The 24,057-nt window shown below is 41.0% G+C and overlaps 1 protein-coding gene across 2 annotated transcripts in view; it reads right to left on the bottom strand.

The window, feature by feature from the left end:
- MBOAT2 (membrane bound glycerophospholipid O-acyltransferase 2) overlaps positions 1-24,057 on the bottom strand; it is a 74,885-nt gene that overhangs the window by 7,393 nt on the left and 43,435 nt on the right. For both annotated transcript variants that reach the window (XM_079969906.1, XM_079969907.1), the window contains exons 4-12: positions 22,411-22,506; positions 20,295-20,350; positions 18,914-18,968; positions 17,942-18,125; positions 7,538-7,730; positions 5,124-5,227; positions 2,889-2,953; positions 2,412-2,544; positions 431-582 (exon numbers count right to left, since the gene is read on the bottom strand). In XM_079969906.1, the coding sequence (XP_079826032.1) occupies positions 431-582; positions 2,412-2,544; positions 2,889-2,953; positions 5,124-5,227; positions 7,538-7,730; positions 17,942-18,125; positions 18,914-18,968; positions 20,295-20,350; positions 22,411-22,506 (1,038 nt within the window). The remainder of the gene's footprint in view (positions 1-430; positions 583-2,411; positions 2,545-2,888; positions 2,954-5,123; positions 5,228-7,537; positions 7,731-17,941; positions 18,126-18,913; positions 18,969-20,294; positions 20,351-22,410; positions 22,507-24,057) is intronic.

Below are 24,057 nucleotides of genomic sequence, written 5' to 3'. Positions count from 1 at the left end.
GTACCATGGTCAACAGTATGGAAAGCTTCTGAGAGCTGGAGGGCAACAAGCAAGACTGCAGTTCCTTTGTCCCTCTTCCAAAAAAGCTCACTGGTACAGGGCGATCAAGGTAGTTTGAGTGCCATACCCAGGCCTGAAATCCGACTGGAATGGGAATGGGACCATCACCTTCTTAAGAAACTTGTCGAAAAAAAGTGGATGATGGCCACTGGGTGCTTCTTGTTCAACACACCTTGGTTCAGATTTTCTACTTCCCTCGCCCATCTGCCCAATCCCTCCACCAAGCATCAAATATCACATGAAATTCTCTGCAAATGGAGTTGAAGACTAGATTACTACTTGTTCAGCTTTCGGGGGCAGGGAAAGAGAACCCCTGAATAATTCCACCTGCCGTTTAAATCTTTTTTAAAAGCACAAAGTGTCAACTCACCTGTAAAACAGGTATGATGGTTTTACGGAGAGAAGTACAAATGGGACCACCGTGTAACTTATTGCTACTTGAGTCATCATCCATGTCATGATATCATAACATAATTTAATGGCTGGGGAGTCAATAAAGTAGTGCCTAATGTTCTTTCTAATCTAAACCAAAAAAAGAGGGGAAATAATTAGTAGGAGAACCAGGATCGTCATCACAGAATAGGTAGTCATCAGAAGTTACAAGAAACTACATCTAGATGCAGCCAAAATACAGAAAGCCTAGTGTTGATCTTGATTCCCTATTGATCCAATAAGTGTTTTCATAACATTGAGAGTTGTAGTGTGGCCCCTGCTAGGTGGTATTTTTAAAAATTAAAATATATATACAGTGGTACCTTGGTTTACAACCATAATCCGTTCTGGAGGTCCGGTTGTAAACCAAAACAGGTTGTAACCCAAGGCACGCTTTCGCCAATGGGGCCTCCAAAAAAAAGGGTTGTAATCCAAAAAAAAGGGACACGCACTTCTGGGTTTGACATGGTTGTAATCCAAAAGGTTGTAATCCGAAATGGTTGCAAACCAAGGTACCACGGTATCTGTATTAAAATGACATTACATTGACTTTGTCATCTTCCCGTTTTCTAATATTATTGTTTGCGTTCTAGTAAAATCCTTCAATTTTTATTAAGATTGAATCATATAGGATGTGATGAATGGCTGTGAAGTGACCCTCAAATAGAGAATCTTCTAGGTTTTCTGCTCTAGCCGCCAATAGCAGGGTGGGACGGCGGTGCTCGCTTGACCTCCAGTCAACCAGCATCGCTACCGCATGCCAGGATGGAGAGGGTGAAAGCAGAGGGCGGGGCCATGCAAATGCACCAGTGGAGCCAATCCAGCACTGCTGCAGACATGTTTCACAGCACTGACCTCCCCCCTCCTCCCCCCTATCCCAGTATGCAGTAAGTAACATGGGTGGCCAGACGTCAGGTGAGCGCCACCGCCTCACCCCTAGCTGGCTGTAATAAATTTCCTGATCAGTTCTTGGCCTCTTTCTGGAATAGGTAAAAACAGTGCACTTGTCTGCTTGTTACTGTCTATTGCTGGGAACAGACATTCAAATTTCTTCACCTACCACCTCCTCTGTTTCCCATCTTCCTGCACTATGCTTCCAGCTTTACACGAGCATCTCTGTCTTTGACTCTGGATGTTTTTAATTTACGGAAGAGCTGTTCTTATTAAGTGACCCACTGTGATTGCTTATGACTTGCTAACCCTCTGGTAGTTTTATTGCCAGTTTCCCAGAGCTCCTATTCTCTAGTCCTTTCAGGACTAATTATATCCCCAAAACCAATCCTGACAAGACTGCCCACTTGGAGTTACACTGGATGTTATTTTAAATGTGTTCCCTTCGTGGAGAAGCAGTAGCTTGGGATCACAGTTTGTGGGGAAAAAGGGTTAAATGTCTCCTTCCTGTCTGCCAGGGTTCCAATCCTGATTACTACCATCAGAGGGGTTGACAAGATGTTGAATGCATTAAATGCATCAATGTCATGTGCAGTTGCTGATAAAGACATACATTCTAGCTGATCTTTGTCAAATAAATTGTTCCAAACATTACTCCCAGCGACTGTTCTATCATTAAACAAGGTGAGGCAACCATTTGGCAACCACCAAGGAGGCTCAAGGTCATCCTGAATTAGTCATTCATTGATGCTTTTCCTCTACAATGATGGAAACAGAGTAATAATTCCCATGTTCTGCCACTTCAAGTTTGAAGAAGCACCACACAATTATTCACTTATATTACTCAGACACTGGTGCTTTGGTTGGTTAATTCAGTCAAAAATATGGAAGTGGACTACAAAATGCCTTTTTTAAAAAAGCAGATATTTTCCTCCCTCCTACAAATTTAAGGTTTTGAATGTAAATGTTAAGAGCCGCATTGAATTCGCACAATTCTTTGGCAAGAGCAGAGAGGCAGCGGTACTTACAGTTCGTGCTGCCATTGTCATTAGTACTCCTGTTAAGAATGTTAAATAATATCCTGGATATACCCCATGCCAAATGGCTGACAAGATAAAGGTTTGTATTGTTGGACTGAAGGAGGCCCGTTCATAACATACTCTAAAAATCCAAGGAAAAATACATTTATTAAGAACAGGAGGAAGTGAAGTTCAGAAAGAAAAAAAAAGCCTAGCAGAAATAACTTAATGTATTTATCATTGGCAGTTTCAAACTTAGAAGGGACTCTGTTCACTGAGTCCCAGCCCCCAATGAACACACAAATCATCTGATAAAATGACCGCTTATCTTAGGAGACAAGGTTTTAGTCAAAGGCCACCCATTTTCGCCTGCATTCGCCAAGGCCAGTAAACAATGTGTCTGGTGCTTTTGGCATCTTAGGAATGGCATAACATGACTCTTTTTACGACAGGCTTATAAGAAAAAAAACAGATAACAGATAGTACCTTTTCAGCCAAAGAGCTGTCTGGATATTCCAGTTATCAAGAAACATCTTGAAACTTGTTGAGAACTGTAAAATTAACACACCGTTATTGTATTTCTGTAATGCAGAGGTAATCATTATGTCATTACTTAGGGTTTAAAAGAGATCATATTATTATGAAATAAGGTAAAGTAAAAAAGTTAAGGAACCCCTGGACGGTTAAGTCCAGCCACAGGCGATTATGGGGTTGCGGCACTCATCTCGCTTTCAGGCTGAGGGAGCCAGTGTTTGTCCACAGACAGCTTTCCAGGTCATGTGGCCAGCATGACTAAACCACTTCTGGTGCAATGGGACACTGTGACGGAAACCAGAGTGCATGGAAACACCATTCACCTTCCTGCCGCAGCAGTACCTATTTATCTACTTGCACTGGCATGCTTTCGAACTGCTATGTTGGCAGGAGCTGGGACAGAGCAACGGGAGCTCATCCCGTTGTGGGGATTCGAACTGCTAACCTTCTGATTGGCAAGCCGAAGAGGCTCAGTGGTGTAGATCACAGCGCCACCCGCGTCCCTTATGCAGTATGTATTGATATGTATTAGTTACAACCTTACTCAGCTACGAGTGATCGCAGAAGAAGAAGAAGGAGGAGGAGGAGGAGGTATGTATTATGCAATATGTAAAAAAGGTAAAGGTACCCCTGCCCGTATGGGCCAGTCTTGACAGACTCTAGGGTTGTGCGCCCATCTCACTTAAGAGGCCAGGGGCCAGCGCTGTCCGGAGACACTTCCGGGTCACGTGGCCAGCGTGACATCACTGCTCTGGCGAGCCAGAGCCGCACACGGAAACGCCGTTTACCTTCCCGCTGGTAAGCGGTCCCTATTTATCTACTTGCACCCGGAGGTGCTTTCGAACTGCTAGGTTGGCAGGCGCTGGGACCGAGCAGTGGGAGCGCACCCCGCCGCAGGGATTCGAACCGCCAACCTTTCGATCGGCAAGTCCTAGGCGCTGAGGCTTTAACCCACAGCGCCACCTGCGTCCCCCCTATGCAATATGTATTGATGGGCAAATGAAAAAGGTTTCTTTCAGGGGTGGCGACAAAAGTATAATCTACTTTGAGCCATCTTGGCTGCTTTTCGAAATGTTGTAGCTGACAATCACCTAGACATGTCACATGCCACACTGACTGGCTCCACCATATGCAAACAGAGATGAAGAGGGTACACTGTCGAAGGTGCGCTCATTATACCAGGAGCATTTCATGACTCACAGTGGGGATGGACTGCCAAGTGTGCCCCTTCCCCTTCCCCAACAAACACAGGCACCCCTATAGCAAGTGCCGCGGGATGTGGAAGGGTTTGTCTCAATGTTTGTCTAGGTATATTTAGGCTATGCCTCTCTGATAGTGCCACTGGGCAAACAAAAGTTTAAAAGAGTGCTGCCCGTCACACACACACACAAACAAACACGATTTAGGCATGATCAGCAGTGGATATTCCTTATGTCACTCTTGCCTGAGGTTAGAAACTACCGATTACTGCAGCAACTGTTATCCTCCAAGAGCTTAACTCAAGAAAGTGGCTTGGGGTCCCTGCCATTTGAGAAGGAGCCAAATGAGTACGGCTGGCCCCCCCTTCCAATTTTTATTTTTATTTTATCTCTTCTTTCAGCCCTGACCCTCTACAACAAAATTCTGTTCAAGAAACAGAATTCTGAAAGTGCAGTAATGAGGATTCTAAATCGAAAACCAGGAAATGTTGGCCAGGGCTGAACTTTTCACTATACACAGGCACCTAAAAAGTGGCAGAAGTTCCATCACTTGTTTCCTTCTCTTTGATGCGCTCCATTCAAAGCAGTGGACCAGCACCATCTACTACATAGAATGGGAAGACTTCCTCTACATAAGCAATGCGCCTTTTCTTCACATGGGAAGAAAGGAGGCGATTCAGCTTCTTCTCTTTTCATAAAGGGAGAATGCAAGTCCTCATTTCCAATAGAGGAAATGGAACATAAGGAGGAGACAGCGGGAGCAAGATGGCTAGTAACCCAACAGGAAGAATGTGACAAAGCTGCTCATTTTAGCAACCTGAATGCTAGTCTCCACAATTGATTTTAATGCACCAGTGGCAACTGGAATTCTTCCATTCCCGTCTCACGTTATATGTATCTCATTACTAAAGTTATACCAGAAAAGGCCCAATACAAATCCAACTTTCAACATTTTCCATTAACATTTTCAGAAGATCCATATACCAACCTCTATATGAAGAATTCTTAGATTTGAAATTGAATCCCAGTGCGAGAGTCCATTTTTATCATATCCTCTAAATCCAAACCCAGCTGCATTATTAATTGCATCTGCTGCAAAGAAAGAAGGGAATAATTTGCAAGAAGCTTAAAAATCATATAAAATGAGATTTACATTTCGACTTCTTTCGCGTTTTAAGTTTGAAATGTCTGCTTAGAAGCTTTCGTAACACCAGTCACAATTTTCAATGAAAAGCCAAGTCCCCGACAAGGCTGGTTTGACCAGATAGATGATGCAAGACATCTAAAACACTTTTCAAAGTTACAATAAAAGAAGTTTTAGTCAAATGAGAAGGGAAAAGGTAATAACAAAATTTCTCTGCCAGTCTGAAGCCTGAGAAGACTGCATTACTGCTCTCATTTCATGCACACGCCTAACTAATAAAGTATGGACTTCTTGGTATAATGTGGGCTTTGGTGATAATTTAATGTTATAAGTGTATTGTGCTTTTGTAGTCACACTAAAATCTTAATCATATGCTTCAGATGCAATGGAAATGAGAGAAAACCTTACTTATTTCTTTTTGCTTAATAGCCAAACAAAAATGAACTATTCCTCAACACAAACACCTAAAGGAAAGAAAAATGTGTCACTTTACATCTTCTGCCACCAGAAATGTGGTATACTTTCTACAACTATAGTGACAACAGCTCCCATAACAATACTATTTGCCATCAATCAGAGCTATAAAACTTTGTGATGCTTCTGACCCCTACTGGCTCTCTTGTCATAATATACAGCACTATAAAAAGAAAAGAAGTCTCTCTTTTCCTCCCTCATTGGCATAAATAAAACTTTCCCGTCAGAATTATAGATAATCTATTGCTATATTCTAAATGGCTAAATGCAAAGTTAACACAAAACTTGCCTTGCTGGCTGATATGAAGGTACAGTGGTACCTCGGGTTACATACGCTTCAGGTTACAGACTAACCCAGAAATAGTACCTCGGGTTAAGAACTTTGCTTCAGGATGAGAACAGAAATCGTGCTCTGGCAGCACGGCAGCAGCAGGAGGCCCCATTAGCTAAAGTGGTGCTTCAGGTTAAGAACAGTTTCAGGTTAAGAACGGACCTCCGGAACGAATTAAGTACTTAACCCGAGGTACTACTGTACAGCTAATCTGGGGGGGGGGGATGTTGCTGTTTTGAAATCAACTGCTTTTAATTACTGCTTTCAACACACACAGAGAGATGCACACACCTGTTTTTAAAAGAGCTGTATAAAGATAATGACCATTTATTGTGAAATGCAGGTACCACAATAAGTAAATTATTCTAATGATGAAAAATGCTTGGGTGAAGTAAAACACAACACAGAGTCTCATGGCACCTTAAAGACTTAACACATTTATTATAGCCTAAGCTTTTATGGACAAGAGAGCAGAGTACACTTCATTGGATGCATAAAGTGGCTTTTTTTAGCTGGCAGGATTACACCCACGTGGATGTAGAGGGGAAGCTACTGCGAACAGTGGGGGTAAGTGGTAATGAAATGCAAAAAGCACAGTCTGTGTCGCTTGCATTTAAAGCTTAAATGCAGGCGCAGGTGCACACATACAAAGCCTAGGGATCATTCACAATGAACTGCACTTGGCAAAAGCAATCCTAAAATGAATGGGTTAAATAATTTAACTTCTGGAGCAGAAGAGGAAACCACTGTCTCTATTTCAGCACAAATGAACAGAATCATTGGTTCTCAAAAGACAGCCTCATAATATGTGTTATAATAAATAAAGAGAATCAAAGTAATCACACTCCTCTCTGTTTTTAAAATAATGTTTCCTACATCACCCCCCAACTTTATAGCTGACATGCAACATTTTTAAGCTGCAATCCAGTTGAAATAAATTGCTAACGACTAGCAAATCATTTCATTTATTGCTTCTTATGAAAGCCCAGTTTTATATATGAATGCCTTTTTATTTATTTATTTTACTTTTCTAAACCTCTTTCAGATTTACAGTGGTACCTCGGGTTACATACGCTTCAGGTTACAGACTCCGCTAACCTAGAAATAGTACCTCGAGTTAAAAACTTTGCTTCAGGATGAGAACAGAAATTGTGTTCCGGCGGTGCAGGGGCAGCGGGAGGCCCCATGAGCTAAAGTGGTGATTCAGGTTAAGAACAGTTTCAGGTTAAGAACGGACCTCCGGAACGAATTACGTTCTTAACCCGAGGTACCACTGTATTTCAATCTAAGCACTACAGAAATATTGTTAAATAAGGTCCTCCTACTGCCTTGCAAAAGAATCCATAGTTCTTTCACCATCCACAAGAGGGCAGTGTCTCAAATATGTTCTGCAAACTATACAACATGACACAGCTTGGCGCAAGAACATTCTTTTTTAAAAAAGTCTACTTACCCAACGTCCACGCAAAGTAGTATTTAGGTCTGGCAGCCATAAGAGACAGGTACAAGTAGATAACCCTTGTAGGCAGCGAAGCTGTTGCTTGGAAATGTTCATCGATGTTGTACTCTACAGGCAAAGTTTTGCTAACAGTCATATGAAACAACAAGGATAGTCCGCACACTATGAGTTTCTGCGCCACAGCTGTCTGAAACATGCAAGATGTAAAACTTTGTGAGCACCTTTCAAAAACGAAACTTACAAGCGATGCCATCTTACAGTATAGAAGGTGCCTTATCTTTTTCTTTTTGGCGGGGGGAAGGGTCGACAAAACTCTTACAGTATTGTCTTTGCTTGCCCGAAAGAATAAAAACAAACATTAGAGCCTAAACATGGCCTGACTTATTTCCTAGTAGAAACTGGGATCCCTTGGGAGAACACTTCCAACAGGTAATGAGCACTTCCTCGTTAGAGAAGCTATCAACCAGCCGTGGACTGAACCATATACATAGTAAGGTTGCTTTTCATCTAAATGCTCCAGACTTTAGGAGCCAACTCCTGGGGGCCGAGGTTCCTTTGCCTCCCCCAATAAAATATTTGAGGGGGATGCCCACCCCAGTTGCCATTCAAATGGTGTGTGTGTGCCATGTCATGTGATTGATCATGCAGGACGGGGCTTACCTGGCCGCCGCCCCCCCCCCCCCCCCCGTATTTTATTCAAGTTGGCACCCCTGCTTGAGGCTTACTGGAGTGAACCAACTCTTCAATTGTAGGCACTAGCCTCTTCAGAATTTCTGGAAGCAACAAATTTTCTTGCAGAGAAGCGCAAATCCGCAACTGAGATTGGATGGTCTGTGTACTGGGATGCTTTCCCCACGTGCCCAGTTTTAACTTAGTGATGTTATGAGATTGGAATGTGACACTTATTCACTCAGTGGGGTTTTGGCCCTCTCAAAAGGAGCCGCGTTAACACCCAGTCAAACCATTGCTCCATCTAGCACAGTACAGTGGTGCCTCGCAAGACGAAATTAATCCGTTCCGTGAGGCTCTTCGTATAGTGGTTTTTTCGTCTTGCGAAGCAAGCCCATTGACAGCTTAGCGGATTAGTGCTATTAGCGGTTTAGCGGCTTTTAGCGGATCAGCTGATAATCAGCTTAGGGCTTAGGAAAAGGGGGGGGGAGGGAAAAAACCCTGCAGGAACTTGCAAGACATTTTCGTCTTGCAAAGAAAGCCCATAGGGAAATTCATTTTGCGAAGTGCCTCCAAAACGGAAAACCCTTTCGTCTAGCGGGTTTTCCGTCTTGCGAGGCGTTCGTCTTGCGGGGCACCACTGTATCACCTACCCGGGATTTCAGGCAGAGGGCATTGCCATCCCTTCCTGAGAGATGCAAAGGACCAAACTTGGGATCTCCTGCTCATAAAAGCACCCACTTGACCACTGAGCTACATCCCTGCCCCATATTTCTGATATTTTACTCGGGATTGCATGTGTTGCTATTGTTTGTTGTTTCCGTTTTGCTAGCTGCTCTAGTTACCTTCTGCACAGAAGAAGTAAAGGTAAAAGTAAAGGACCCCTGACTGTTAAGTCCAGTCGCGAACGACTCTGGGGTTGCAGCGCTCATCTCGCTTTACTGGCAAGGGAGCCGACGTTTGTCCGCAGACAGTTTTTCCAGGTCATGTGGCCAGCATGACTAGGCCGCTTCTGGCGAAAACAGAGCCGCACACGGAAACGCCGTTTACCTTCCCGTCAGAGCGGTACCTATTTATCTACTTGCACTTTTTGGCGTGCTTTCGAACTGTTAGGTTGGCAGGAGCTGGGACCGAACAACGGGAGCTCACCCCATCGCGGGGATTTGAACTGCCGACCTTCCGATCGGCAAGCCCTAGGCACTGTGGTTTAGACCACAGCACCACCCGCGTCCGCACAGAAGAAGAGCAGGATATAAATATCCAGACACAAGCAAATCAGAACAGTTGCGGAGCTACAACTAAAGAAGCAGGTTTTTTAATATTTGTTCCTGCTCTTTCATCATGGTAGGACAGAGTTGGCAGAGGGAGCATTCATGTGTTAGGCAGATGCTGTCTTGTCCAAGCAGGATGATGCCTCAGGGCACGAACTGGACAAAATTGGACTAGATTGCCCACATGTACATACCATCCCCATGAAACAGATTCAGTTCTTTCTCGCAAGCTGGTTTTCAAGTGTCAAGGTCTCTTAAAATATAGTGCCAATATTTTTGAAAAGTTCTCTCGCTACCAAGGCATATACAAATGTGTCTGGGTTTTTTTGTTAATACGTGGTAAATAGGTAAATATCTGAAGGGGATCCAAGTTTATGAGACTAATACCTTCTCACACAATCAAGCGGGGGGGGGCGCGTTAAGAGGAAAATTCAGCACGCAATAACAATTGTATACTAAACAGTCGAGCTGCATGTAATCTAAGAAGATTAGTATATTAGGAATCAAGTAAAAAGAGAGAAAGGGGTAACCAAAACTTGCTATTCAATGCCATCTAATCTGATCTCGTACCAAGACTTGAAAAGTGAAAATTACACCGTTCTAAGAATAAAACCTGCTGTGAACAGGTTTGTAGAGGCATGCTACTGAAGTGCAGGAGTCATTTTAAAAGAAGTAGAGCTTCTAAAGCATTAGTGCTATGTATAAAAATGCAGAGTTGTGCTGGTAAAAGAGGGGTATGTACTTGCAATGACTTCCTGTTAGTTTATGTGCACTGAAACTGTACATTATGTGCACTGAGATGTAAGCCCTGCTGAGTTCAATTGGACTGACTCTCAGGCAACTGGCTGAAGACATGTGGCAACAGAGGGGGGCCTCAAAACAGCGTCTCCCTCCCCACCAGATAAGAAGAGGCGAGGGTAGATCTACCTCAGTAACAAAGGGGGGGGGGAAAGATGGACATTGGGATCCAGAGGATCCTGCTGCTTGAAGTGATCACCCCACCTTGCCTCACTAGTAGGCCAGCCCTGCTCTCAGATAAGTGAGTACAGTGGTACCTCGGGTTACATACACTCCAGGTTACATACGCTTCAGGTTACAGACTCTGCTAACCCAGAAATAGTGCTTCAGGTTAAGAACTTTGCTTCAGGATGAGAACAGAAATCATGCTCCAGCGGTGCAGCAGCAGCAGCAGGAGGAGGCCCCATTAGCTAAAGTGGTGCTTCAGGTTAAGAACAGTTTCAGGTTAAGTACGGACCTCCGGGACGAATTAAGTACTTAACCCGAGGTACCACTGTATAGGATTGCAGCTTTCAAATTACATGAATTTTGTTATTTATGGAGTTACCAAACATCTGTTTCTCAAGGTTCTTTTCTCTGATCAGGTATAAAGTTTTAATTCTGGAAGGTTAAGGAGTTTTCAGCAATCCACAGTTAATTTATCAAGTGGCTTTCATTTGAAAACCAGGAAAGAGAAAAGAAATTTTAAATATTACAATCCACTAAGTAAAAGAAGAATAATGTAATAAAACAAAAGTAGCAGAGGGATGAGGGGAAAGGTCGGAAATTTACATGATGATAAATTGTTAAATTAGTGTAAATGAGTTGTAAGGAGGTACTTTCATCTCCAAAGCTGAATGAACAAAGTTTGTTTTTATAATTATAATTCATAGCATTCCTGCTGTATGTTAGCTTTATCATCGCAACATTCTCCCACATTTTCCTATGATTTTTGGAGCATCTTTATTTTTCCATTGCTGAGCTAAACAGGGTTGATACTTGCTCCCAATTGGAGATCAGCATTAATAACTTCAGATCAGAGAAAGAATCGTTTTTGGATTTCTGTCATTTCCTGTATTATATGCAAAACGCAATAAAGGTTTTTATGCAGTTTCAGAAAATGTGCACAGAATCTGCCTTAGCTTTCACATCTCCAGTAGTAGTAGTAGTAGTATTTGCCTGTGCATTTTACTCAGCCCATAAATAGGCAGACAACATTGAAGTGTTACCTTAAATAAATTTCATTTCAGATTAACATTCAATAATGTTATTGGGGTATTTTTTTAAACACCCAACCCCATACTACTTCTGACACTGTAGTGTTGTATTTCATTACGTTCCGTTCCCATTTTCTCTTATATAGTGCTTGCATCTGGGAGAGAATTAAGCGAATTTTTAAAATTGCTTTCTTTTATATCTGTTTGTAATAAGGACTTCTCAAAAAGGGTGCAGAACAGGTGTGAGTGGGCGAGAGGAGGGAAGTCCTACTACATGAGTGGACCTCATTCCCATTGTGCATAACTCACTTAGCGGTACGTTGAATTCTGTCTATAGCTTTTTCCAGACAGAGAGATCAATAGTCTATTATGTTAGTTTGCTACATTCACTTTTTAATAACGAGGGTAACTTCTGGAGTTAACTTGAAGTTAACTTCTGCAAACAAGGCAAAAGTGCAATCATGTATATTCTTTGGTTTAAACCAAAGTAGTTCCCATAGTTGTTTCTTATGAAATTCCTGTTCAATCTTTCATAGTTTATTATCATTATCTTCAAACCACTCCAGAATCTATCACAGTTCTGAAACTTGATTGTATCTTATTTTATTGGGTACTCCATTTTATTGGGTCTTCCATTGTTTATCCTGTGATATAGATTTTCATTAGATGCTCTACTAGGTTTATTTGGAGCTTATGAATCTCATGGTCCTTTTCTGTATTTCAATGAGTTTAGAGCTTTCTATTTTCAAGGATAGTGTTATGAATAAGAACAGTATTTTAGGGATGAAGACAATGGATACAGAAGCTGTTTTTCCCCAATCATGATAAATGAAGTTTTTCCAAATTGTTTTCAATCTGTGTTATCCCGATCCCAAAATCTTTATGCATGTTATGAGCCTGTAAATAAATACCCCTAACTTCCTCCTTCAGGGAAAGCAAGGAAGGGCCTACAGCAAAATATTACATTGCTGTAATGGATCTAAGAAGTAAACAACAGTGACAAGAAATAACTTGGCGAGGAAAGCATCCAAAAGAAAATTCAGTCACTCAAGTCACAAGACTTGTACTCCCTCCAAAATGTCAATCCATTATGACTTTTAATTTTCATATCTGACACTTTAAGGTCATGTGAAATACAAGAGTCTAACTATCAGAATTTTATATCTATTTGAAACAGAATTTACACACACACGTGTGTGTGTGTGTGTGTGTGTGTGTGTGTGTGAGAGAGAGAGAGAGAGAGAGAGAGAGAGATAATACTTTAGATCTTAAGATCTGAAAGATGTTTAGCCATCTTTAGAAAGATGTTTAGATCCAAAAGGAGACCTCAAATACCGTAAGTCAATATATTTTGGTACGTACAGAAATCCTTAATGCTGTTTTCTCAGAATAGCCAGTCTTAACTAATCATAACAATCTGAGCTGTTACTATTTATCAAAACTAGAAAATAACTGCCAAATCTATCAACAGATTTTTAAACTACATATAGAAAAATTCCTAGAACTGGAATCATACACTTGCTGATGAAAGTAAACTTAGGTACAATGCCTCAGAGAGCTAAATTATTACTTAGATTTGTCCTCGTTTCTTTAACAGCACTTGCTCCTTAATTCATGGGTTACACAATTTTGAGCTCATATGAAATCATCCGAAAATTGGAGTAGGTTTTTATTCAATACGGCTTTTTGTTCATTTAACCCATTTTAGAGTGAGGGCCAACTCTCTGACATATTTATCATTTTTCACAAATACATTTTTTATCTTAAAGTCAAGCCTTAAAATGAGAAACTTTTTTGTACATTTCAAAACTTGCATTAGTGATATTCAAAAGTGCTTTTAAGAGAAGATGTTTTTAACTCATCAGTTTGTTTGCGTTTTCTATAGGCAATAAAAAATGTTCTAAAAGAGATTTCATTGGGTGAGCAAAGTGACACTCCTTTGCAAATGAAATATGAATTATCAATGTTTTCAAAATACATGGGTGGTTCATTCAGTACCTTTTAGAGCGGAAACTTTCTAAAATAGACTTAATATTATATATATATATATATATATATATATATATATATATACACACACACACACACACACACACACACCAAAATAAGCTTCTATGCAAGTTTAGAAAGAATAAAACTAGTTGCACCGACATTAATATATGTAAACATCCATAACTAAATACACAATAAAGCAATCCCATTAAAATTACTATATCCTAGAAACGTTTATCTGATTGTTCATTGATGTTTTAGATTTATTTAATTGTTGCATGTCATATGCCCTAACGTAAACAAAGATGTATCTCAACGCAAGCATGTTAAACAGTTTAAAGAGGAAAAGGAATAAAAACTATGTTACGGGTGGGGGGGGCACTATATACTCAGTATCAGGACCAGCACAAAACATTTTAGTACCTGAAGCAGACCCCAAAATAGTGTCCCCCTCTCCCCGCCATGCAAGAAGGAGCGAGTGAAGATCTACATCAGGAACAAGGGAGAAATAAAGATCAACATCGGGATCTGCGGCCCCTGTGGATCCTGCCGCCTGAGGCACTCGCCTCCCCTTGCCTCATGAGTGGGCTGGCCCTGCTCACTAGGAACAACTAATGAAAACAGCTCTTTCCTGGCTATCCATCAATTATATTCATTACAAGAATGTCTGATGATTCTGCAATGTCCTGCAAATGGGTAATTGTTGCATATGTATAAGACTATTTGTTTTCTGCCTTATTGTATGTTACATGAGTTTGCACTGGGCCATTCTGTGTGTGCTGTTAAGTTTTTGTGATTGTCAAAGATCCATTCCAGTTACATATTCACCATGTTTGAACATGAGCAACTGACCTTCCTTCGTTTACTGTTTTTATCTATAAGATGCTGGTCTCTCTTTTTTGTTAAGCCAGAATACTTAATTGTGTCGGTGTGGTGAAGAAGCACAGAGTGCTGGGATTGGATATTGGTTTCGTTTCGGCTACTTGCTCGATCAGGGCCCATTGGGCAAGTCACCATTTCAGCCTCCATTACAAAGCTGATGATGCTGATGATGAATACTCAAGTTCTTCACACAATGTCATTTCAATAAAAGTATAATGACCCTGAAAGCAATACTTGCTTTATTGTTTATATTTTCCATTGTGTTACTGTTTCACTGACTATTTAATTTATTTAAACTTTGCTGTAAGCCACCCTAAAACTTGTTATAGGGTGTCCTACAAATTCTCAAAAGAAAGATATGATAGCAATCATCTCAGGGCCGATGATGAGCAGTTAGCTATGATCCACGATTGCCCAATTAGCAATGATTCATGACAGGGCCTTCTCACTGGCAAGTTCCCTGCTTGTGGAATGCCTTCCTTGGTAAGGCACCATCATTCTCTCTCATTAATGCCCAGGAGAAAATTTTAAAAACCCTCTTATTTACCCAGTTATATGACGACTGAAAAATACAGTACCCAGCAACCTTGAAATCATTAGTTGTGAGTGTATGTGGCTGTTTTAAAATGCTTTTAGATTTTCTAAATAGATATAGATATATAGTCCAGCATCTTCCCATGAGGCTGGGTAGAGTTCAGAAGCTTTGGCTACCATTTTGGTTTAGCCACAGATTGCTGCAGAACTGCTCTTAACAATGGATAGCTTAAACAAACCTGTTTCAGAAAACAGGGTCTAAAGTTGACTTGTTTGATTAACTAGCGTTTGTCAAGTTTGGATAGCATAACTGATTGTGATTAACTAAAAGCAGAAGCACACAAAACTAGGAGGGGCTAGACATGTTCACATCTAGCTAATCCACAGCTTAGCGTGATGTCAAAAGGCAGCCAATGGCTCGCCAAAGGGCACTCCATTAATTCATGACTGAGATTTAAAGCTGTGATTTCCTGACTCATAACTCACAACCATGGCCTGAAGGGACAGGATACAACAACCCTGCCAAAGCTAATCAGGTTTGGATCTGGTCAGTTTCTAGATGGAAAACATGTATACTGCCCTCCACAGAATATGTATTCATGAAATATATCCATGGGCTACACCTGAAATAAAATTTTAAAAATCCAATTATATTATACCATACCACTCTCCACTTTGCTACACGAACTCCACATAAGTGGGCACCCACAAAATTATGAAACATTCTGAGCGCTGGAAAGCATTTTAGAAATTATTACTTTATGTGTTAACTCTGTATCTGATGCCTAAGATTCAATGTCCCACTGGGAAAGACAGCAACTAATCTCAGTGGATGTTTAAGAGGATCCTAGGTGGTTAAAACTTTATTTTAAGACACCTGTTTGGAGTGGAGCTCATTTTGATGCTTGCTTGGCAGCTTCACAAAATATAATTAGTTCAGCAAAGCTTGTGGCATTTGGGACTGCTGCACAAGGAGTTACACACACACTGAGGCAATTAACAAGGGGTTAAATAGCTAAAAATATTACTAAGAAGCCATAAGCAAAGGGGATGTGTTCCACAAGAACATGGGAGTTTAAGGGTAGCTAATAGCTATAAGAAAAAGAAACTTACGAAGATAGACATTAATTTCAGTTGACACCAGTTTGAGCACCAACAAATGATAGCTTGTAAAAAGGCACAATAGGAGGGAGATATGAGGTAAATCACTTGAGAATTTTGACTATATTCAGTTAACATGCAATTAGCACAGTAGAAACTTACATTAAGCTCATATCATGCGCCTAATGAAGTTAGCAGAAGGAGAAGGGACTGTCGTTAATTTTATGCTACAGAAATAAAACTCAAACGAGAAAGGAAGCTTATTAGATTAGGGGAAAGAGAGTTATTTCATATAGAGCTTCCCATTTGCTGATCCTCATTACCCAAGAAAGCTAAACTTAATCTAATGATGCATTGTTATTCTTAAAAATAAAAGAAAAAAATCAGTATGAAAATTCAGCCAAAATCCCCCACTTAGATAAGCATTTCAGCAAGATGGCAAACTGAAGTGCAACTCTTTTATGTAAGTAAGCAAGTTGAGCTAGCAACCTGATACAGCAAATGCAGCAGGGGGCAAAGAGTTGTACGATCCACGTTATTTCCCAAGAAGCACACAATACTCACTGGCGTTATAAAATGCAGCCATATTTCTCTTTTAATGCCAGTTGGGAAGTGTAAAATATCAAGAGCAAACACAGGTTCCCTTAAAAGTAATGTCAGAAAGCTAGTGCAGCATAAGTAACTAAAAATGTCAAGCATGTGAGCAATACAGCTAAAGATAACTTACCTGTACTGTGTGATCGGCCGAGATTATGAAGGTAGAGTTCTTTATAAAAGCCTCAATTAAAGACCCTGCGCTTGACCAACACTTGGGAGTTTTCTAGCAAGTTTATACAGTAAAAATGCAAAGGGCCATCTCTTTGTCAACCACATGGTTCTATGTTAGGAACAGAGAATATTTTCTCATTTCTAGGCCAGGGCGGTGGAGGAGGTTGGCAATGAGCTCCTGAAGTTCAGTAGTCCCTTAGCTACTATGAGTGGAGCCACCCAAACTCACATTTAACCCTGGTTCACAATGCTTGGCATCAGTCATTTCCTCTGCAACTTCTCCCATCACCAATATTTACACCAGCTTTGGGGATGGTAGTGGAGACAGCAGCAGATGATAAAGCCAAAGGCTGCGTCTAAGCAGATATGGGGCCCGATTCAGCTAAACAGTTGTGCTGGGAGGAGCCAGCATAACAAATTCTGCTAGTGCAACGAACGAAACAAACTTGTTAGACCTTAGAATCCAAAATAATACAGGGAGCTATTCAGCCAAGTTTTACTCAGAGTAGATTCATTCATTTCAATGGCCCTAACTTAAGATTCATTAACTTCAAAGGATGTCCCCTGGGATAAATCTAGTTGGAATATCACCCTGTATTACTTCAGATTATAAGATCTAACAAAAAGTACAGTGGTACCTCAGTTTCGGAACGTAATCCATTCTGGAAGACCATTTGAGCTCCGAAACGTTCGAAAACAGAAGCCTCAAAACGGAAAACTCAATACGAAAGCTGCATTTCATGTTCAACTTCCAAGGCGCGTTCGAAAACCGAAGCATTTACGGCGTTCGAAAACCGAAATGTTAGTCAACGGAGGTGTTTGAAAACCGAGGTACTGCTGTACATAGTTTCTTCCTTCATTCTTCTTGCCTGCTGCTGCAAAAGAACTCATTAATACTAGAAGCAGCAGGGAAATTACATTAAAAGTGCATTTTGAAATATGTAACTGCTTCCGAGGCTACTATACGTTGGCCCACAAGGTCCATTAATGATTATCTATGGAGAGTATCTACCTTTTTAGACATAGGTAATATTTTCTTTTTGAAGGCAGAACTGTGCCATTCGTGAATGATCACCACTCATGTTCAAGATACAGCTTGAGAGAGTTGCAAAGAACACGTAGTGCAAACAAAGCTTCTCATGCACTAGAAGAACAGCAGCACAGCAAAAAAAAGCCGTAGATCTTACATTTGGAGAGGGATCTGTTTGTTCATATTTTATCTCTTCTTTCCCATTTGCTTCAGACTGTGTCAGTTGGTATGATCTGCCTTCAATGAAAGTAATATAGTCTTTATAAGAGCATAATGGGCCTGCCAGGATACCCATGAAATTACAGTTGTAACTTAAATACTCCAGCAGACTTGGCATGCGCCTGTAATTCAAAGACAAGCATCTGGTGAGGTTTTCATTGACATTTTCTAAGAGAACAACACTAAAACCACACACTGATTGTATTCTAGTTGCAATTACTTCTATTTACAGGGCCCTAGACTCTTGTGGGATAGCGTTCACCAGGCTGGGGCCACAACCGAAAAGGCCCTGGCTCTGGTTGAGGTCAGTCTAATTTCCCTGGGACCTGGGATCTTCCGAGTGTTGTTGTTTGCATACCGTAAGGTCCTCTGTGGGGCATACCAAAGGAGCCGGTCCCGTAGGTACGAGGGTCCTAAGCCATACAGGGCTTTCAAGGTTAAAACCAGCACCCTAAACCTGATCCTGTACTCCACCGGGAGCCAGTGCAGCCTTAATCCTTAATCCCCTTAATCCTGAAGCCAAACTTTATTGATTTCTCTTAACAGGCATTATTTAACGGGGTTTGATTTCTGGAATGAAAGGGAAATCCAAGGGGTGAGTCAACACTCTATTAGAAACTTGTCTATATAAATAAAGGGTCTGGGAGGAATTGACTCATTTCAAATGTAAAGTGAGCTGAATCAGTCTCTATAGCATAATATATCCAAAGTTATTAATTCAAAGCATATTATTCTTTCCTACTTTTGGGGGGTGAAAAACTCAAAATGGCTTCATTTGTACTTTACACAAATGAGCAGAATGCAACCCAGAGTTTTAAGGGGTCTCCTTAGCTTCCTGTTTTCTGCAGAATGGCCAATTGCAGGTCTGAGGGGCCAGGTGGCAGCTTACACTGAAGCAGAGAAAACTTACCTCACAGCTAAGCATCGCTGTGATTGTGTCAATTCTTCCTCCTTTCGAAACATTCCTGTGGGTTGAGGAAAGAAATGGGAGTGTAACGTATTGGGCTGGGTCCAACACTGATGCCAAACCATAACTTGGCGTCACAAGAATGGGTTGCGGTAAACCTTGGGCCATCGGACTCCCCAACACACCTCAGTGCAGCCATAAAGAAGGAGCACAGTAGCTTACATTTCCCTTGTAGATAAACTGCAGCTTGGTGTATTGTTCAAATCTGGACAAGCTACAGTGAATGTTAACTATGGTCAGTGGAAACCAACCAACTGCAAACCATGGTTTAAAAAGCAGGCTTGCTTCAAGTAACCTTAGTTAAGATTAATGTAGGGTTTGGGGGCATGATAAAATTGCAGCTTATCCACCATGGAAGGTTCTGTTCTCTTCATAGAAGAGGGGAACATAAAAGCCCAACGACTGTCGAGATTTTTCTAACACTAAACCTTGATTTATCATTATGTCCCTTTTTTTTTTTTCAGGTGAACTGGGTAACTTACCGTATTTTTTGCTCTATAAGACTCACTTTTTCCCTCCTAAAAAGTAAGGGAAATGTGTGTGCGTCTTATGGAGCGAATGTAGGCTGCACAGCTATCACAGAAGCCAGAACAGCAAGAGGGATTGCTGATTTCACTGCGTAGCGATCCCTCTTGCTGTTCTGGCTTCTGAGATTCAGAATATTTTTTTTTCTTGTTTTCCTCCTCCAAAAACTAGGTGCGTCTTGTGGTCTGGTGCGTCTTATAGAGCGAAAAATGTGGTGCTTAGTCCCAAAACATCCTCCTGCTTATAAGAGTGGCTATCTAAACTGATCAGTCACGACAGCTATAGTTTAGTATATCTGAACTCTTTTGTTATCTGTCTTCATAACTTTACATACCACAATACTGCTAGATACATATTGCATACAAAAACCAAGAACAGTTGAACAAGGCACAGAACAGCTAAGTAGTGGTACAGTATTCAGCCCTTACAGTCACCAGTTATCTGTTTTGTTAATTTGGCAATAAGCACAACTCCTTCACCTATTGTAAAGAACTGCCAGAACAGAGAATAAAGGATATCCTTGCATGACCTTCTCCATGTTCAGCATGAGCAAAGAAGCTTCCTTGAGAATTTTTACATAGTTCTGGCTGTCGTGTTTTGTTGTTGTTGTTGTTTACTGTCACATAGCATTCCCCTCATTAACAGATAAACATATTGGCACAATTATGCATCTCCAATTCCTGTTAAAGACATGTGAAAATAAACATGGCCACATGGCTTATGTTCCACACCGCAAGAGAAGGCATTAACAAGAGAGGATTTAGCTCACCGTCCTGCCCCCAGCCCCCCAAAGTCTTACCATCATGAATTTCATACGCCAAGCTTGTGATTTTCTGTGTAATTATCATCATTGGGCTGTGACAAAGTGAGAGGGAAATGAAAAAATAAAAGACTTCAGAAACAGAACATGCAGATCTCACCCATAAAAGTATTGCTTTCCAACAGAAAGATAGAACTGAACGTGCCATTAATTTGTTTTTAAAACATGCCACTAGAAGTCTTTTTATGGGTAGGTCTTAGGTAAGCCTGTGTGGAAGAGAAACCAGTGGCATTAGCATCAATACTAAACCAACCAACTATATTGTTTGATGCCCAGGAATTCAGATCATTGTCAAGAGGCTTTGATTTTGAAGCTATTCTGGGCTATTCAGCAACTAAGCATGACCTTTCCGTGGTGGTTATGCAACTGTGGAATGCTTTCCCAAAGGAAACCTATTGGGTTTCCTCTTTTTGCCAGATATATACACAGGTTAAAAGAAGGGAGACCTTGGAGGAAGGGTGGGATGACAAGTGTAAGAAAACAAATGACCATTTCATTTGAGCTAGCATAACAAGATAACAGCTTGATCAGGGTTGCCATTTATTTCCAACCTTGATTTGTGGACAAGCCTTGTGATTGGGGAAAAAACAACAACATGGTTTCCCACAAACCAGCGGCAGAATTCCTTCATCAGAAGAGTGTGAAGAAGAGGATGGAGCAGTCAAACCTGATGCTGTTGAATGCTTGTTCTCAGGGTGTCTGAGCCATTCCTTGGCATTCATGTTTATGCATTTATTTATGCACATATGTGCCACAGACAAAATGCATGATTTCCTACCATGAAGGCCATTCCCATATACACAGGTGTTCTTGAAAGCCAATGGAAGAGACTAAAACCTGGCAAATGGCAAGTCTAGGTTATTTTTTTTAAGAGACACTCCCAAATCTGGGGCATTACTCACCAGGTAGAGGTACCTGAAAAAAATGGCTGTCCCTAGTAAATATAGTAGTGTTGTTTGAGCCTGTCAGACACATGCTGTCAGCCACATATTTGCTCCATAAATATTAGAATGCAGCTGACTTTGAAAAATTGAACTTATTTTAAAAGCAATAAAAAGTAATTAGTGTCTTTGTACAGCTAGCCTGTAGGGAGCATATTGGTTTTCCTGCATGTCGAGGAAGACATTGTTTGCTGCCTTTTAGTCACTTGGGTAATGGTAATTATAATAACAGAGAAAGCAATATAGCAAAGATCCATCGGTACTCAGGAGAAACACCATTCCCTGATTACACAATTCAGACTAGAAAAATCAAAACACATTTTCACAGTGTAAATAAATGGTAATCTGGAGGTCCCACGCCAACCACAGATAAAGGAGGGATTTTGACTCCCTCAGCAGGCTTTACAAAACCCTCTTGTACCAAGGAGAGGAGAAAGATGACAAAAGCACGTTGGCAGATAAATTGGTTGAAGAGAACAGCATGAAGAGAGCAATTTTTAATACTTGTGTTTTTATTGCACATCACCATACGCAAAGTTAAATGGAGAGGCAGTGTTAAATGCTTTGCCCCAAATGGCAAACAACAGCTTTGGGCGGGAGGATTTTCACAGGAAAGTGGCACCAGGGATTTCCTATGTTGCATCTATCTAAACTCCAAAAGGAGCTGTGATGAATCTAGGTAGAAATTTGTGCGGTAGCAGTCCTTCCCAGACAGATATCTCAGTATAGAGCTACATGCATGGAGAGGATTGTACAGAGTTCTTCTCCTATTATAGATAAATAGGCAAAGATCTCAAAAGAAACCCATAGAAACTGATTAAAGAACTTTTAAATTGTGCACACATGTATACAGTTCCAGGAAAACATGTTTAACTCATCTGTCTATCTATCTATCTATCTATCTATCTGTCTGTCTGTCTGTCTATCTATCTATCTATCTATCTATCTATCTATCTATCTATCTATCATCTATCTATCTATCATCTATCTATCTATCATCTATCTATCTATCCTCAATGGGTTGTATCCAACTAATACATAACTAACGTCAGTTGATTTTTATGGGTCTGCTCTGAATCTGTCTTAATTGGATACAATCCACTATATTTAGCTAGAGAAACACCTAGGATATAGAAAGTATTATTTATTCTTACCCAGAAAAATCAGCAGAATATTGTCCGTAATCAAAGATATAGACTCTAGAAATTTGGCACACAGTGAGGTATCCCAAAGCAAAAACAAAACAATATCTGAAACAGAGAAGGTAAACTAGTTATTAAATTATCATGTAAGTGCATTAGAGAGTAATATAAGCTTTTTAAAAATCTTTAAAGCTATGGATGATCAGGCACACACACACGCACACACACACACGCTAAGAACATTCTTTCCCCACAACAAGTCCAGTGGCTGTATTGGGGGAGAGGCTCAACAACTCTGGGCCATCTCCCCTCATTTTCTTAAAATTTAGTCCCCAAAAATGGGGGGGGGGGTCTTATAAACGGAAAAATATGGTAATGCTATCTGAGATTATCACAGTACAGTCATACCTTGGGTTGAAGATGCTTCAGGTTGAGCGTTTTTGGGTTGCGCTCCACGGCGACCTGGAAGTAATGGGACGCGTTACTTCCGGGTTTCGCCGCTCGTGCATGTGCAGACGGTCAAAATGATGTCACGCGCATGCGCAGAAGCGGTAAATTGCAATCCACAGGTGTGGGTTGCGTTCGCTTCAGGATGCGAACGGGGCTCTAGAACGGATCCCGTTCGTATCCAGAGGTACCACTATACAAAGGTGGTAATAGTCTCATATGCACTATGGGATTAATTTGTTTTTAAAAAGGGCACTTACCATCTTGTAACCTTATTAAAGTAGATATTTTCATACTGTTGATGGAAGCGTCTTTCTACAGCCAGCCTGTAAGCGTATTTTAATGTAGACAGGCGTAGACAGGACAGGCTCAGAAAAGAAAGGAAGAACATCTACAAGCTCCCAGGTAAAACTACACCATGGGTTCTACAGCCATCTTGAACAACAATACTTCCTTCACAAGGACTGGTATTGACAGGCTTTTCCTCGCTCACAGGAATCTCTCCTTTCTACATTCTAAGTAATAACACAGCAGCATCAAAGGACCACATACCAAAAAGTATAAACCCTGGAACTATGCCTTCGCCCTGAAAGATTCCAACACTGTCTTGGTATCTACCATGTGGCATAGCCCACTTGTCACTTTTTTTCCAATATGACAAAGAACCATTAGTGAGCACTCTTTGGGTTCGGTCAGTCAACCAACTACAAATCCACCTCACTCGGTCCACTTTTTACCAGCTTCTCTGTAAGAATATCATGGGAGACTTTGTCAAAAAGCATGCCCTGATCCACCAAACTTGTAACTCCATCAAAAGATAGATAGATGATAGATAGATATATAGATAGATAGATGATAGATAGATAGATAGATAGATAGATAGATAGATAGATAGATAGACAGACAGACAGACAGATAGAGATTTGTCTCTCAAAAACCTATCCCCACAGTCTTATTTTTAGGGAAGGGAATGGGGAGCAGTTCTCAGAAGTCGGTTCCTTGTGCTTGGAGCGTTCTCTTCCTTCAACACTCAAGAGATGGTGCAGCCTGTCCAGAACCTCTAGAAGCAGGACAGCCATTTTGGGGGTGATATTTTACCTCAGCATTTACTTCACCTGCTCCGCTAATGATGCCTGCCAGAACCACCATCAGTGGTGAACACCTCACCCCCATAATTTTGTTGGGCCGTTGTGTGGTTTACATGAAAGGCCT

Source organism: Podarcis cretensis, assembly GCF_951804945.1.
Source record: "Podarcis cretensis genome assembly, chromosome: 3".
Taxonomy (NCBI): domain Eukaryota; kingdom Metazoa; phylum Chordata; class Lepidosauria; order Squamata; family Lacertidae; genus Podarcis; species Podarcis cretensis.
Note: the sequence above shows the minus strand (reverse complement) of the source record. Positions and strands in the feature narration are given on the sequence as shown.